Source organism: Cucumis melo, chromosome 7, assembly GCF_025177605.1.
Source record: "Cucumis melo cultivar AY chromosome 7, USDA_Cmelo_AY_1.0, whole genome shotgun sequence".
Classification (NCBI taxonomy): Eukaryota; Viridiplantae; Streptophyta; class Magnoliopsida; order Cucurbitales; family Cucurbitaceae; genus Cucumis; species Cucumis melo.
The window spans coordinates 1,750,615-1,768,607 of record NC_066863.1 but is presented as its reverse complement, the minus strand read 5'-3'; the positions used below and the strand labels follow the sequence as shown (position 1 = coordinate 1,768,607).

At 35.1% G+C, this 17,993-nt stretch overlaps 2 protein-coding genes across 2 annotated transcripts; one reads left to right on the top strand and one right to left on the bottom strand.

The window, feature by feature from the left end:
• The first annotated feature begins 2,945 nt into the window (after positions 1-2,945).
• Positions 2,946-4,740, top strand: LOC103493622 (uncharacterized). Its single transcript, XM_008454453.3, has 3 exons — positions 2,946-3,659; positions 3,899-3,941; positions 4,058-4,740. The coding sequence occupies exons 1-3, from the start codon at positions 3,147-3,149 to the stop codon at positions 4,567-4,569; spliced, it is 1,068 nt and encodes a 355-aa protein (XP_008452675.2). The 5' UTR covers positions 2,946-3,146; the 3' UTR covers positions 4,570-4,740.
• A 703-nt stretch (positions 4,741-5,443) lies between these two features.
• Positions 5,444-16,636, bottom strand: LOC103493623 (pre-mRNA-processing protein 40A). Its single transcript, XM_008454455.3, has 28 exons — positions 16,424-16,636; positions 15,327-15,479; positions 14,629-14,964; positions 14,339-14,479; positions 13,346-13,419; positions 13,074-13,143; positions 12,544-12,596; positions 12,373-12,430; positions 11,944-12,299; positions 11,728-11,800; positions 11,414-11,512; positions 11,194-11,262; positions 11,032-11,109; positions 10,800-10,886; positions 10,665-10,699; positions 10,456-10,561; positions 10,035-10,115; positions 9,853-9,945; positions 9,713-9,766; positions 9,508-9,624; positions 9,263-9,361; positions 7,841-7,888; positions 7,677-7,766; positions 7,088-7,195; positions 6,928-6,992; positions 6,727-6,829; positions 6,024-6,323; positions 5,444-5,934 (listed from the first exon to the last, which is right to left on the bottom strand). The coding sequence occupies exons 2-28, from the start codon at positions 15,357-15,359 to the stop codon at positions 5,803-5,805; spliced, it is 2,958 nt and encodes a 985-aa protein (XP_008452677.2). The 5' UTR covers positions 15,360-15,479; positions 16,424-16,636; the 3' UTR covers positions 5,444-5,802.
• Positions 16,637-17,993: the final 1,357 nt, after the last annotated feature.

Sequence of the window (17,993 nt, the reverse complement as noted above, 5' to 3'; positions counted from 1 at the left end):
ATTATTTATACTAGTAGTGGAGTACGTTTAACAATATAATACATGAACATTCACCTATGTATTTAGTAATGGATAATATTTGGATGTATCATGATATCACATATCTTCTGCATCCCTTCTGTCATTCACATATCTAAAAAATATCAAAATATTTTAAAACAAAAAAAATCAAAAATCAAAATTAATCGTATGACAAGTTATGATTGAACAATTCAGTGGGATGCATAAATATAGGTGATGTCAATATGTACTCGAGTATTACTCATTACTAGATACACATGGGTGAATGTATGTATATTTTTCTTTAGTAATTCATGTATCCAACCATTCAAATATGTACTTACTCATGTATTTGAATATATGTTTAAGATTAATTTTAACAAAAGCCTCCTTGATTTATGGATGTATTAAAGTGAGCTTCAACTAAACTTTTTGATCCATGCTTTCATGATGTTAATATTTTAATTAGACATTGAATATCAATATATATATAGTTAGTTAGTTGGGAATGATAGTCATTTAGGATAATTTTATTAGCTAATCTTTAATGGTTACGTTATATTTATCAAACATCTTACTCAAAGATGATACATATTATAAGTTTGTGGTTCAAATTCTCTAACTCTATTCTATTTTTAAAAAAGGATGAAATTAACACAACTTTTGATATAAGAGTCCTCAAACTTTCGATTTATCTAAGTTTTTTTCGAAGAGGATCTCTTTCGTACTTCTGTTAGTATTTTCAGAATACATTGGATGGATCTTCTTGAATTTTAGATGTTAATTTTTCTTTTAATCTTTTTTTAGTTATATCCAGTAAATGTCTAAAATTTTAATTTTGTACTCAAAAGATCCTACGTAAGAGATCATTTGTAAAGTTTAAAGACGTGTCTAACTCATATAAAGTAGAACATTATTTTATAAAAGTTTAAGGTTTATTAAGGACGTTGAATTAGTTATTATAGTTTATAAGTTGCAACCATCCTAATGTAATACTAGCTTTCCTTTGGGGTTCTTAATTGATTCTTTTTCTAAAGAAAGATTTGTGTAACAAAAAAATACTACACATCTCGAAAGTACACACTAGACCGTTTAGAGTAAGGAGTGAATTATTATAGTTTGATTAAAATAGTTTGTGTTTAGGGTGTAAATTATTTTAGTTTTGATTATAATAGTATGTGTTTGGTACGTATATTATTTTAGTTTGATAAGAAAATAGTAAACATTGTAACAAAGAATAAAAAGATAATGAATGTCAAATAGTAAAAACCGTAGTAAATGCAATAATAAATTGAAAGTTTTGAAATAGTGTATTCATGTAGTTAATATTTACCATAGCAAATATGGTTATTTCTCCTCATTTTCTTTTACGCATAAAATTTGTTAAAAAACGTTTCATATAATAGTAATATTTTCTTTTATTAACCATCATGGGTTGGCTTAGTGGTAAAAGGGCAATATCTAACTATGAGGTCATGGTTCAATTCATGATCACCTACTTAGGAATTAATTCCAGGTCAAAGTTAACGGTAATTTTTAAGATTTTCATTCAATAGTCTCCCTCCCCCAAAAGTAACACTAAATCCAAGCAAATATAAATCAATTTTGTATTTTTCTGCAATGAAGAAACAAACTACAAGTTTAGAGTGAAGCAAAAACAAAGATAATTTTGTTGTGTCCATAGGAAAATAATGTCTCAGAATGTAGGATCTTTGTAGAGTGATAAAGAAATCCAAAAATGGGGTCAGGGCCAGCAGGAGAGTTGATGATAGAAACAAACTCCCATCGTTTTCCACTTTTATGAATCCAACTGAAAATTAAACTTCAAATTTTTACCAGAAAAAAATTGTTGTTCTTATAGCCATTCATGGTCTTGAAAAGAACTAAGAATATCAAAATATCTCTTCAGATTTTCTTGTTAATGAGATTCCTTTGCCTTAACCAATTTCATGGCAAGATCGAAGATTTGACATCTCTTCTATTCCGGATGAAAACGTTAATACTCTTTTGTTAGGTATGGAGACCGACCCATAGCCAACAAGTCATAAATTTATGTATCTAAGTATATGAGATCAACCCATATGATTGATCATAAAACCATGACACCTGTGTAAGAGACTGACGCGTAGAAACAGACATAAAGGCAAAAAAAATTGTATCCAAATGTTGTACTTTTGCACATGCTTGGGTCAGTTGTAAAAATAAATCTGACGACTCACAAATGGTCTCATTCATCATCAAGTTGATTAGCAAATAATTGTGTTAAGAACTCTCATGTATTTGAGATATGCTAAAACTCATCCTAAACTCTCTACCCTTCGCTTTATTTAGACATTATTAAGTCGGTCACCCGATTTGGTGGCCAAGCATCACATTGGTGTAAGCTTTCCTTCTATTGTGTAGGACATTCGTTTGATTTCTTTCAAAAATTACAAATTTACCGTTGGTACCAAATTTCAAAACCAACTCTTCCATTCTCCAAAAAGCTTTACTTCTAAAAGCTACAACATTGGCCAAAAGAAATCTCAGATTCATGGATGGCAGGAAAGTAACAGCAGACTAATAAAAATGATAGGCTTGACAGAAGTAATAATCAATCTCAAACAGAACTCTCATAATCAACAAGAAACATAGGCTTCAGATATCTACCGATGGCTTTTCTGTGGCCATTCTGACAACAAATAAAGCTACTGTACCCTTCTTTTAATTCTTTCTTATATCATTTCAAATGGTCAGTTAATCATTGACCAGATGGAGCTAAGGCACCTGCATTGTTGTAAGGAGATCTTCCCTATATCTTCGTTTTCAGGTACAATGAAAGAGGTAAAGATTGAGAAAGCCACAGGTATAGACAAGCAATGATTTGACAGAAAAATGTATAAGAAAACAAAATGCCTATAAAAAACAGCTAAGGCATAAACATTACATGGTGGCAGCAGTCCTTAGCAGTTAAATGGAAATTTTCACCTAGTAATAGTTGCTTCTCAGTATCAACAATCATAAATAATCAATCTTTTCTAAGTCAGTTTCAAGGCTATGATAAATCAGATTCTGACAGATAAGCTTTTTTCTGATCTATCCATGATTTATTAATCTGCACCACATAATTCTCTGTTCCAAAGTGAATTGCCTTTTCTTATTATTATATGTTCTTCTACTCTCCACTTACATTTCAAACTCTCTTTTTGATAGCATCCATGACACCGAGATCACCATTGAGAGAACTTCTGCAAGAACAACAAGAACCTTTCGAGTTGGAGGATTACCTTTCTGAGAGAGACTATTACTCAAGAAAGAGCTTGAGTAGGAGAAGTGATTTTGCATGCAGTTGGGGAAAATTAGACAGCATTATGAAGTTTGGAAAGGGATTTATAGAGATTAATACTTTACTGAAGAATTCGTGCAAGAAGCTTGTTTCTATCAATAGGAAGCAGCAAAATAAGGATTTGGGAAAAAATGGTTGGATTTTTAGTGTTGGCTGCAAGAGAGTTGCAGAATCAGACAACTTTTTGTCTCCCTGTAGCTCCCGGAAGACGGTCCATTCCGTTTCTGGAAAAGATAATGAAGAAACATTCTCTTCCACAAGAAGACGACATGCGAATTCATCAACTTCAAACACTTTCCAAGCTCCAGAACCCTGCAACTTTCAAGTAGTGAAGGTACGGCCATTCTCTTTAAGTTTTGGTCCAAATCTGTTCGCATGGTTTTCATATTACATTTACAGTGTCCCAGACACCCAATTCATCAAAATCTATTTGAAATGCAAGGCATTTTTTCAAATCATATGTACGTTAAAAGAAAACCAAATCATTTACAACTTTCTTTATGATGAACCATGTAACATTTTTGAAGTTGTTGAGGAAATTTAGTTTTCTTTTGAACTAACGACACCGAACAGGCTGCAGCAGGGAAGAAGCTGTTGTCTAGGAGTATGGAACCAAGTAAGCAACTCAGACCTGGACTAGACAATGATTTTCATCTTCCATGTCCATGAAGTTACCACACTATATACAGAGCCTCTAATGTCTTTCAAAACTTCAAAATGACATGAAAACAGGGAAGCGGAGTCCAATTCGAGCAAGACCAAACGATAATCGATTACGCAATGGCATTCCTCTTCAGAAGAAAGTTCCAGAAGATTCAATTCTGTCAGCCACTCTCTGGGAGTTACTTCTTTACTCTGCAGCGACGGAGAAAACAAGTGGCATAGAGACTGCAGAACTGCAGGAACTTGTATCATCCAACCCTGCATCTCAGCTCTTGATATCCAAAAGGGTAATACATCAAACAAAGCAACTACTTTTTAACTGTGTAAGGGAAGTGGTGGAGGCCCATTCCAAGAAGGGTAGTAGAATGGGTTCTGAAGAAGCTGGGAGGATCATCTATGAGAAGGAAACAATCGTGAAAGAAGCAAATTTATCAGATTTACTCTTCTCAGATTACTTATTCTCAGCAGCAGAATGGAGAGATTTCAAGCCACAGAAGCAGCTTATAGGAACAGAGATTGGAGAATTCATTCTCAGAGAGATCATTAATGAAGTTGTTACTGAATTAATTGATAATCTATGACCAACAGCCCTTTAGCTTCAGTTATACAAAGATTCCAATGCATACATTTTGCCAGATTCAACATGTCAAAAAAGAAGAAACAAAACAAAAGGTATTCTACATAATTTAGTGTATAAAATTTCCGAGCTATTCTAGCCCAAAAAAATAAGAGTGGACCGTGTATGACAACAACTAATTCGAGTGAAGTCCAACAATTATGAGGTAAATTAAAGTAATCAACCGAGCTAATCTCAGATTAACGTGTACGACAAAATCTATTACTAGCCAAATACTGATTCTTTTATTGATATCAGTTTAGTGCAATGCAGCAGCAATAAAGATCTATATGCACAATACATCAGGCACATGCATACATATTAAATCGTTAACTTGTATCGTAGAAGCTTCTCTCAAATGATTCGTGAACCTACTGCTTTTTGTAAAAACCTAAACCATTTAACAAGCTCGTAAATCTCTCTTAAATTCTACAAAACCACATATTCAGAAATCGAATCATTTCAAATAGAAGACACATTGCACGACCTGAGATGTCTATTCATCAATGGGATTGTCGGCATAAAGCGATTCCTTCCGTTGTCCATTTCAGGCACAGTAATCCATCAAGCAAGTAATTTGTCTTTCACCTTTTGGTTTTAGAAAGACCAGACAGATACAAAATGTTAAAATTTATAGACAAAAAAGGTTGAAACACTGACCAAAAAGAAGAGAGAAGTATTTGATCACTCTTAAGTTCTATCAACCACGATGGGGCGGTAAACACAATTTTAATGAACGATGTCACAATTAGTACAATCTTCCAATTGTTTTCATTCTGTCCACGATTTATGCTGTAAATTCATCTTCAAGAAAATCTCAATAATTGAACTTCTGTCAGTAAAAAAGAACCGCAAATAAGCAGCATTTGGATTTACCCTCTAACAGAAGTACAAAAGATGTTAAAGGAAAGGCGACTTACAAAACCAGCTCGAAAAATAAATAAAATGGTTTCCAACCAAATGGCTGGTTCATCATATACGCCACTAACTCCTATGAGGAACACTAACAGAAGTATATATCCACTAACAGATAATGGAAGAATGATAACTGGTTCACCCTTCATCTCCTCTTCAAAAGAATCCTTTTGCAGAAGTTTTCCATCACCACCACTGGCTCTATTTACCACATTGATCGTGCTGGTGGATGGTTGGCCCCTTCGAAACGTCGAAGAAAATTCCTGGTATCAAGAACAAAGAACTATTGAATTTCACCATCCTCACCAAGCTCCCCATCTTCAAGTTCATCGTGATTTCTACGGGAACCGTCACGATGATCTCTCTTGTGCCTTCTGTGCCTATTCTCACTGTCTGATTCAGGTGAATATGCATGCTGCCAAACGTAGACAGAGATTTAATTTACGTTATCATTAAAGAAAACAAAGTCACAAGCATCTACGGACTACGAGGACATTCACGTGCCTTCCTTGATTTTTTTCGGTCACTGCCATGTTTACGGGACTTCTTAGACTCCTCTCTCTCATCTTTATCAGAAGCACCATCATCAGTGGCACTATGATGTCGCTTCCGATGTTTTCTATCTTTGTCTTTGTCCCTTTTCTTGTCTTCTCTGTAGACATGAGTATCGCTCACATCTACATTTTCGCTATCTGTTTCATCCTTCTTGACCCGCCCCTTCTCTTTTTCACGTTCTCTGTCCTTCTCCTTACGCTCTTTTTCCTTCCGCTTCTCTTTTTCCTCTCGTTCTTTTTCCTTTTTGGCCTGTGAAAATAGAAGTTCTCTTCTCAGGAGGAGAAAAATTCCAAACAGTTGATCATTTAACTTTTGTTAAAGTTGTCGAGGAACCCATCTATTTTAACAGAGGAATTGAATTACCAAGGACCTTTTTTTTATTTTTGAAGAAAATTACCAAGGACTTTGGCATCAAAATAATAATAATTCTTATCCAAATAACAATAATAATTTTTTGGTAGAAACTTATTTGAAGGAAAAACTACAATCGCCACGCTTGGTTTCATAAATAAATAAAACCTAAGCTATGACCACACAAACCAAGAGGCATTGTCGAAAAGACATCTCTAAGCAAATACACTAAAAAACCTTCAACGAACTACTCAAAAGTAGGATCTTCAAATTACTCAAGAATAAGAGAAATATACTACACCTTCTCCTCCTCACGCTTGCGTTCCTTTTCTTTAGCCTTTTCTTGTAAATGTGTGATGTGTTCCTCAAAAACTTCCTTCGCAAAGCTCTCTTCCCCGATTGATCTACGCCACAGCAGAAGAAAATGAAAGTCCAAATAGAACAGAAATTTGAGCACCCAAAAACAAAATTATAATAAAGAATAGAAATCTTTAAGAGCTACCTATACTCTTCACTCTCTTCAAAAAGCTGTTTGCTATCCTCCCAGTTGGAAGAAGTTGTAATCTCCTGCATCACAGAAACAACCATTGCAGATCAGCTTGCTGTTAGAGAAAACAGTCGGCCAAAAGCGGGCTCACATGCCATCAACAGTTCTAAAATACCTTGAATGACTGGAGCAGTCCTGAAAAGTCATCAGCTAGACGTTGACGCCTTTTGGCTTCTTTCTCCTCCTTTTCTTTGGCTCGTTCTAGTAAGTCCTCATATACAAGCTTCAACAAGGTACGAAGGGTATTATTAATAACCCAAAACACACATCATGTTCACCGATATCATTGCCAAAAAACAAACCAAAGGATGCAAAATTAAATGTATAGACAATGCAGTGAAGTTTTTCACAGAAAGGAGGATTTATGGGCCTAGAGTCAACAACAGGAATTTAGGAGTAAGAATGCATTCACAGATGCAAACTCAGCGTTAGGCTTTCCAGGACTAATTTAACAACCAGATATTTATAAGATCAAGTTTGCACCTCCTGACCAGATATTATAAACATTGTAGTTATCTCAACTTACGAGACCAAAATGCAATTTTTGTTTCAGGAAAATAGAAAAATAAAACAGTACAAATAAAAAGAACATATTATACTTGACACCAGAACAGATAAGTTAAGTATGTCATAAATATTTAAGTAAAACCATACATTCGGAGGGAGAGGGAGGTAAGTTAGTGGATAGAAGGATTAAGTAGTACCTTAAAATTTATATCTGAAACTGCAAGAGAACCACTCTCTTCAATGGCAGCCTTAAAGTCATCAAATGTCCACGATGAAGTGATGGTTATCTGAAAAGCATTCCGTTAAAATTAAAAATGGATTCTGCAGCAGCAACTGTTAATAAAGATTGTGATCATACTACCTTCGCTGCCTTCACCACATCTTTTATCTGAGTTTTTTCTTCATGGTACTGGAAGTTTGGAGAAAGAAGAGTGGTAAATGTGAGCTTGACAGTGAAATGTCAAAAGCAACTAGGATTTAACAATAATACAAGGCAGGCATTTGAACTAAAGCATAAAGTTGTGACAAATTGAGATTCCATCAATGCATTTTGAAACTATTTTTGGGGGATAACAAAAATGCAGGCAGGACGTCTTGGAATATTCTTTTAAGGTTAATGCATATACCTTCAAAATTTGGGGATAACAAAAAAAGCATCGGATCAGAGGGAAATTCACCGAGTAACAAAATTTGTATATGCAACAACTCCTATCATCTGCTAAGTTAACAGTTCGTCCCCTTTCTTTAATAGGGTTTCTGTAGGCTTAGTTTATTTTGTATACCCTTGTATTCTCTCATTCTTTATCCAATGTTTCTATCAATTAGACTATAGACTACACATTAGATCAAGAAACACCAACTTGCTACCCCTCCCCGACTGGATTCCCATAAATCTGGATTCGATGAATCTAATTAAGAAGACTGTAGCCAAGTTCGTTTGATACAATTTCACAACGTAGTTATGTAGGCATAGCAAGCACCATTTTCCAATTGCATAGGCCAAAGTTTTAGTTCATTGTTTTGAATGGATGGGAAGATTCGAAGATCTCCAATACTAAAGTTGCTGCAAATTAAAATGTTGGAAACTAGACGTTAAAAATGAGTTTGGTCCAAGGAGTTTGGAGTGGTGAACTCCACTTCTTGTTTGGCCCAAGGAGTTTGTGGGTCTCACCACGAAAAATTCAATTTTATGCCTTATCAACTCCTACATTGTCGGCCCCAAGATAGGAGGAGTTCACAACTCCCTAAACTTTACAACTCCTTACTCCTAACTATCCACCCCTTACACCAAACCCCCCTAAAACGTCAGGAGCAGGCTTTCCAGAAAAGATCACACCTCTAAGGGGGAATTTGGCGCCAAATTGGGTTGGGTGGGTAAAAAAACGACCAACTATTAGATTCACCAATAATTTAAATAGGTTTATTACCTCCTTATTCGCGTCAATTCCCCAACTATTCCCCTACTATAATAATTATCAACTCAACTTTGCACGTCAAACGCTCCCTAAAAGGAATAATATTAGCTTAAGAAAGTTGGTGGTCTCGTGTTATTCTCAATCCTCAAAAGAATTTCTACCAGAGAAAGGGCTCGAGGACAAACGAGGTGCTAAATACCTTTATTCACAGTGCATTTCCAGGTATATTTACTCAAACAGTATGTTAAATGTTTTGTGTATACAAGCGTAAGTTATTGGATAATATATTCCATGGAAAAAGGTTGCAAAGAAAGTTAAGAGAGGAGACGCGAGGAGAAAAAACAGACACAGTAATACAAGATGATAACCTTATTCTCCAACTCCTCTAGAACATCCTCAAATAAGTCCTTCGGTGTTGAGCCAGATGTATTTGAAGCAACAGCTTGATACTGAGGCAATTCCTTAACCTAGCAAAAATATATATACACACACACACATATACATATATAAATAAAATAAAATAAAATAAAATAATAAATAAATAAATCAGGAAGGGGCGGAAAGATTCCTAATCCAAATGCCAATGCTCTGCAGCACATTAAAAGTACTGTACCTTCAAACAGTAATCACGCCAGAAAGTTTTAGCTGTAAAAACACCAGCAGCAATGTGTTCTTCCATGAGTTTGCGGAACTCGTCACGGTTTTTTCTTTCAATTCGTCGAACACGTTCCTTCAAGTGATTAAACTTGAATGTCAGTGTCCTATGTCCTTGACAAGATCAACTATCATAAATGATAAAATAAATTGTACAGTAAGACCTTTTGTATCTTCTTCTGATCCTCTTCCTCTTTCTCCAAGTCACGTATATAGTCCTGTCCCAACCAAATACAGCATAGAATTTAAGTTGGAATACACAACCAGCAAATCAAATCAAATCAAATAAAAATAAAATACATGCCTGGAAAATAAGCAAGCGATCAAGTTTCTCAAGACGTGAGCATCTTTCATCATCTTCCAACCGATCTTGTACTTTTCGCCACTGGCTGCTAACCTAATCCACAGAAGACAATCAAGAGAACAAGCGATAATAAGGAATAGGTAAATCTAATTTTATATATCCCAAATCCTTGAGGAAAATACCTTTATGTAATCACATGACTCAAGGAATTTCCTATATTCAGCAATATTTTTCTTGTGCTCCTCTGCAGCCCTTTCTTTTTCCTGAATTTAAGAGAGAATGTTGGTGTGAATGAATGTTCCATTATCTGGAGAAGGATAATTTCATAGATTTTCTAAAAAGAGAGTAAAAGAGGTTATAGCATCAGGTTATCTAGCTAAAAAATATGTTTTTCCAGTTCAGCTATTAGCCATTTTTGGTAAGTTCTTCATGCAGTCAATACAATTTCTACTTTTTTACAGAAGGCAAAATTCTTGGTCACATTTTAGTTTCCCTACACTACCGCCGGCTCACACACAAACCTCCCCACATAAGGGAATTTCTCACTGAACAGTACTAGTGCATGCACATGCATGAGTGCATGAATAACTACACGATTCCTACCTTCCGCTCAAGTTCCACTATGTAGCTTTCGAAAAGATCCTCCCGGTCTCTAGAACGTTCAACAGCTTTAAACCGCTCATCATTCTCAAACATACTAACAGCTTTGCTGTCCCACAAAAAATTGAAAGGAAAAACTATACAGTCAAACGGACTTTACAATGTAGAGAGAGATAAATAATGATAACCAAAAATATAACTAAGCAACCAACCTCCATCTGGTAGACGATGTGAGTTCCTTGGACTCCTGAAAGAAAAATGCATATGCAAGCAAAATCATATCTCTAGCAACATTAAATAAGAAGAACAGAAAGAATGACAGAAAAAAATTGTCTTCACAGACTTACTTCCAACATCTTGGTGAACTCCTCACGAGCTTTTTTTTGTCTTATGCGTCTTTCTTCAGCATCCAATTTTTTCCTATGTCCCAAATACTAAAAACATAAAATTCATCAAAATAATCATAAGTATGTCTGCCATTGTTGCAAAGAAAAACTGCTGGGGAGAAAGGGTGAACAAGAGCACTATTTTATCTCGATCATTTCAATAAAACTCATTGTAGTCCAATCATATCAGTACCTCATGAAATGCTTGCTTCCGCTCACCAAGAGTTTTCAAGGCGCCATATCTTTTGTCATTAATTATTTCTCGCATGGCCTGGTTGGATTGAATTAGCATGCAATAAGATGAAAATTGAAAAAGTGTAGCATGAACTCGAAAAAAGTCTTAAACCAAACAAACCTGCTCCCACGTCCAATCAGACTGAACATTTACGGATTCCAGAAGTGCTTTAAATGCATTCTTTGCCTCCTGATGTTAAAAATACATTTTAAATAAGAAAATAAATACACTAATAACGAAAACAAAGGCATAAGGAAATATATTCACAATTGACACCCTTGGGGCAGTCGATTTTTTAAACCTAATAGTATGTCAAAAGAACATGTTTTTCAGAAAGTACCTGCTTGTTGGCAAATACTAATGGTTCATCATCAGCAGATTTTTCTTCTAGAACAGTCTCATTAACTTTTCCTGCAACTGCCATTCCCTTCCTTGCTTCCTATCATGACTCTAAAATATTATACTGAAAGCTAGTCGACAACTATGAGCCAAATTTAAGTTGAAAATAGTTGGTAGATGAACTAACCAACTTAACCTAGCTTATTTATTCAAATTTAGAAGTAGAAAAATCTAGTTTTAAAATAAAGTTTCAGAAAAGAAAATAAACCAATATATTTTATCAAGCAAGATGCATTTTAATCTCCTAGAAATTACCTCAATGTCTTCTGTGGAAGTCCCATCAACTGTATTTTTTACATCTTGAGATGCAAGACTTTCGGAAGGAGTCCTATTCAAAAAAAAAAAAAAAAAAAAAAGAACAAAGAACAAAGTCAACAATGAACAGAACTAAATTGGTATACTACACGCACTTGAAGCTGCTATCCAAGGAAGAGTGGATGTGGAAACTATATCAGCAAGACTAGTGCATACACTGACGAAGCATTGGCATGGACCACAGCAGGAGGACCAGTACCTCCAGAAGCAGCAACAGATTGAGAAGAAACTGTTCCAGACACACTAGTTGATGAAGCAATGGGTGTGCCGGTAATGGCTGATGATCCAGTAACCATCACTGAAGGAGAATTGGATACAGAAACAAAAGGAGTGACAGGAACTGGACTGGTTGCAACCCCAGATACCGTCGGAGAAATGCTAGAGTTAACAGAAGAAATTGCTGGTGTTTCAGCATGGGAGAGACCAGCAGCAGGTGTAGATTGAGGTGTCGTAACAGATACATCTATTTGTGTTCCTTGGGTGGCTTCTTTCTGAGCTTGCTCACGAGCCAACTGCGAGCAAATCTACAAAGTTAGATTAAAAGCCAAGAAATCATCTTGAAAGAAAATATGAGAGTGGTTCAACCTTCAATTCTTCTGGCATGGTCCACTTTGATTCCTTCGTCACCTTATTGTAATAGTACCTATTCCAACCATGCTAAACAATTTAGAGTGCATGCTTAACCATGAAGATCAAAGTATGAAACACACTAAAAAACTTGAATACGTGAATGTGACAAATGACAAAAGAACCCACTTTCTTCCATCTGGAGCAGTAAATTCCTTCCACACGGTTGATGCATCGGCCCTCTGTAACAATTAGTTGGATCAGAAACATATTTATATTTTCTTGGGAAAAGAAATCCGAGCTAGTTGTAAAACTATGAAAATACAGAGAATTTTAAAGATAAGATACCAATATTAGAGTACAAAAGAGGACAATAAAAAACAATAGTTAAACAAAATATCTGATAAAGAAAACCTTTATAGAGAATGTATATACAAAAAATAAACACAAAGAAGATAAACCAATAACTGATATAACGCATATCCAGAGCATGATTCCAGAATTATCAGAAGATCCAAAAAAAGTCATGATTTCGACTTATACATCCCAACCCCAAAGAATATTATTCCACAGAGCCATATATATCCCAAGACATTGAATATGAACGATAAGAAAATAAAATATTAGAAAAGCATATCTATGACTGTGAATTTTGTCTACAGAAGCCTTTTCAACATTATAGGTACAAATAACAGATGATTAAAAAAAATGACATTTACCTCAAGTGGTGTCATAAGTTCCAATGGCTTCTCCCAACTAGACTGTTTGGTTTTTTTGTTGTAATAATATCTAGAGAGAAAAATGTCATTCCAGTAAGAAAAATCAAGAAATTTGCGGAGTGCTACAAACAGCGTTAAAATCATTCATACAACCTGCAGAATAACTATTAACAAATTAACTGTGCGTAGCCACAACATCAAGTTGACAAATATTAGAACTTGGATTTTAAGAAATCTAAAGGCTATAACCATAGTGACAAATACAACATTACCTTCTTCCATCAGCTGATGCATGCTCTTGCCAATCAGATGACGATTGCTGATTGAACACAGGAGCATTGGCAGCCTGATGTTACAAATGGCATGAAAAAAACCCCATCAGGGTTCAGAGATCAGTATCTTAATAGCAGTGAGAGGCTAACATTAGAAATCGGTCTTAATTTCTCAGAGAAAAAATATTGCACCACTCCTCTTTTAAGAAAAACGGACCTTTACCTTTTGTCCAATCTGGACGTTACATATAGAAATGTGACTAACTTACAGGCTTATAAAAGATATACCACTTAGAACCAATTACAGACCCGATGTAATAGCAAAGAAGATTTTGAAGGGAAACACCAAGAAGGATAATGTAATTTAGAAAAAACACTCGATCACACTCTTTCTTTCTCGTATCACAGACCAAAAATAATTGCTTTTATGATGCTAAAACAAAAAACTTCAGCCCTTCTTTTGAATCAGTGACCTAAAAGCAACCGAAGTTGTCGAAAAGAATAACAAAAAAGGTTTCTAAAATTTATATGTATATCGTATCAAAAGCCTACCATTACTTAAAATTTCTTACAATGAACTCAAACATAAATAATATAGGTGATGAAAAAGTCAATGAAACAACACTCCACCACACTATGAAACTGCCTACAATCTTCTACCAATCATTTCTCTGATAAAGTATGACACTATTCATAAAGCAATGCTGCTTTGGGAGTCAAATACTCACTCAGGGTCAAAACTTTCCCCTACTAATCAAATACAACCCTAACGTCATCTATACTTTCGTAAGACCATTTATCAAGGCCTTGATAAATAAACCAACACTTCCAATATGTTAAAAGAAGAGAAATGGCAATTACAAAGTACGATAAAAAGAAAACAAACAATAAATTGAAGTCCATCTCCTGCATGTTTTCAGACAATATCTATATCAACACTCCAATCAATGAATATAGAAACAGACAAAAGCAAAGAAGGAAAGCAGAACATACTGGGTTTACGGCAGAAACAGAAGAATGCTGATTAGCTTGATCGACTGGTGAGACAAGGTTTGCAGTCTGGCTTGCAGAAGACAGCCAAGGTTGGCTATTACCTACACTAACAGGCGCATGCATTTGTGACATTGGCTGGAACTGAGAAATGAAACCAACATCATTGGGTGTCAGTCAAAAGTGGACAGAGAATATACTAGACAAAAAGGACAATAATAATAAATAAATAAACGTATTCTTGAATGGACAGAAAAAGCAAGTAAACAACGCATAATGAAAGTGAGGATTACAGTATATGGTGAAGAAAGAGGTACTCCATGAGCACCCAAGCCATGCATATGATTATTTGGTGCAGCCACATTTTGCTGGGACTGAGGCGGAACAGAAGTAAGCTGCCTCGTTTGAACATAAGGCATTTGAATGGGCTGGGACGAAGGAGTGACATAGCTAGGATGGCCGGGTCTTGGCACTAACTGCGGCATTGATTGAGGATACTGATGTGGCTGAACTTGACCAGCTGGCACTCCAACATTTGATGAAGATATATTCTGCCCTGCTAACTGAAACTGTTGGGCAGATGATGAAATGAATGTCTGGCCTGGTTGTGCTGGGATAACTGGTCGAAACTGCAGCAGAAAGATCTCAGAGACTCATACAACTCTACAGACATAAAATAGAACATAGACTTCACCAAATATCAGTACAAACAAACCCAGCAAGAATCGGTGAACCATAATTTTATAGTATGAACGCCCATGAAAACGACCAAAAGAGCCAAACACTAATACACCAACGAGGAAAGGAAACAGTCCCAGGAATTTTTTAAATTATGATAATAATCGAACAAACAAACTAAATGTCTGAGCTTAAGTCAGCAAGTGCAAGCAATAAAATGTATGCAAGTGCTTCCATGTAAAAACACTCACACATGCATATAAAGAGCTGAAATCAGAGATGTCTAGAGAGAACTAAGAGAGGGTTCTGTTACCTGTCCACCTGAGGACTGAGACAGATTTTCCATTTCAGAGCATAACCAAGTGTCAAGCTTTGAGCATAAAAAGGTAACAAGAGATCAAAAACCAACAGATCAGCAAGCTAACTCCCAGATGAAGTCCACCAAAAGCAAAAAATGGAGACCAAACTGCAAACAGCTTAGAAATGTTAGCTAAGAAATAATTAATTGGATCCGAACCTATGTCCAGTTAAGAAAAAAATTATCTAATTTCAATTTTCCAAGAGTAGTTTCCTGGACGATGGAATCAAATCTTAGTCAACCGGCAAGAGAACTTAGATTTATGTCAAATTTATGAACAACCGAAGATCTCAATGAGTTGCTTATGACACAAAAGGCCTTATGGTTAGGCACGGAAATGAACAGTAGCTTTTTTTTTAGTATTCGTGTGTTAGGACCAAATTATCACATCTCAACTAATCTTATGGGATAATCCATCCGACCCTACGACAATTTGAATGTCTGAAAAACTCTAGAAAATTAATTGCTAATAGGCGGTCACCATGGATTGAATCCATGAACTTTTTAATTGGTTATTGAGAATATGTCTAAATTAGACCATAAGGACGCCAGTAAACAATTGAACATTTATCCCATCACCCTTCTTGTTTCTTATTCATCCTAAACCTCCAAAATCCTAACAAGGTGAGAGGAAATACACCAATCGCATGCAGCGGGAGTGAGAATATCACCGCAATCTTCACTCTCAAAATTAACAATCTCCAAGAAATCTCAATAATACCGTATAACCAAAAATTGGCATGATGGAAATTTCAAGACGAGGGATACAGAAGAACAATGACAGACCATTCCCAAGAGACATGAGTTTCCTATCAAAGAAGTGACGGAGAATACATTTAGCTAGACTTCACTTCCTTGAGGCAACCCGTGGTTCTCTTTAAGAATATAAAGAAATATCAACATTTGTCAAGAACCCAACTGCTCGTTATACAATTATTTTTTTTTTTTTTTCCATTTCCTTTGCCCGATTGTTTCTTGGAAACTAGGTAGAGACGATGTAGAATCCAGTTCACCAAAGCGCCAAAAGAAAAAGAGAGAAATAGAATACTCACAGTTAGGGCTGTTGTTTGAAGTAGCGGTGGGGAGAATGGTGGCGCCAAAATCAATACTGGTAGCGGGAAAGGAACCGGAGTGGTCGGATCACGGTGGGTTCAATCGAGTTTTTTAGGGTTTAAGCGAAGAAGTGGCAGAGGGAAGAGGAGCAATTGAAACTGATTGAGAGATTAAGGAGTAGGGAGTAAAGATTGGAAGGGGATTTTCGCGGCTAAAAATTATTTACTACGTGTCAGAATTAACCCTTGAATTGTAATTTTGCATTGTTCACATTCGCCATCCCACTGTCGGACCCTCGGATCAAACCATTTGCAAATTGTATTTGACCCCTAATTTGTGTTTTAGAGATCAAACTATGGTTTATATATAAAAAAAAAAAGTTGTAAGAAGGGGAACAATCCTATGGTGTAACTTGGGTTAGATTCGATTAGGTTACGAGACATTCAACTGTAAATCGAATATGTTTTGGATCAAGTTAAGCAAAAAAAACTCTCGAAACTCAAAATTGTTTAATTTTTATTAAATAAATAATTAATAATTAAATATAATATTTATTTATTACTTATTAATTCGGGTTAGGTTAGGTTGACCCAAATTTTTCAACCTGTAACCCAACCCGAAAAAAAAAATTCGACCCAACCTAACTCAAATTTTAAACTAACCAAACCCAACCAAATTGGATAGTCTTGGTTGTACGGTTGTTCGGTTTATTTTTACACCCCTATTTTTTTATATGAAATACTATTTAATAGACTTAGATTAAATACAATAAATATTATTCCAAACCTTCATTTGTTATAATTTTTTATTATTTGACATTCACCTTTTTTTTACTATTTGTTACAATGTTTATTATTTACTTATCAAATTGAAATAATTTATAATATAAGCATGTGTTATTATAATCCAAACTAAAATAATTTATACCTTAAACACAAAATATTCAAACATAGTCAAACATAATGCAAGGAGTTTGATGGATCTTTTTATTGGTGGGACCCACACCTCTTTGCATTGAACAAAGAGTAAAGTTCACGAATCTCTACTTCTCAACTTACTTCTAAGCTGCCATTTCTCTACTTCTGATTCTAGGATCCTTGGCCAAACATACCTTTGGCTTAAAGAATTTGGGAGCTGAAGTTGAGAATATGTAATTATGAACTATTCTCCTTGTTTCATCCCAGAATGTTTGTGAGCTCTAAAAAACATCGATTTGATAATTATTTATATTGTAGACATTATAAGTTCATCTAACTCTCTAGATTCCATAACTTTTTTACTCCTAATGGTTTCACTTCTTAATTTTTATAAATTAAAATTTAATGTCTGATTTGATAGTTATTTTGTTTGTTCAATTGATCAAAAACAATTACATGGTAGAAATTTGTAGTTTGCATAAAGATCAACTACTTTTAGAAAGAAAAAAAATCCAACTACTTGTTCCAAGTCTAAATTACAAGCTGTGGATGATGCATAAGGGAGTGGGAAAACTCATTTCATATAAGCTGGTAAGAAAGGAGAAAACAATTTTATCTGTGTCCAACTTGATAGCCTACATCAATTTTTACT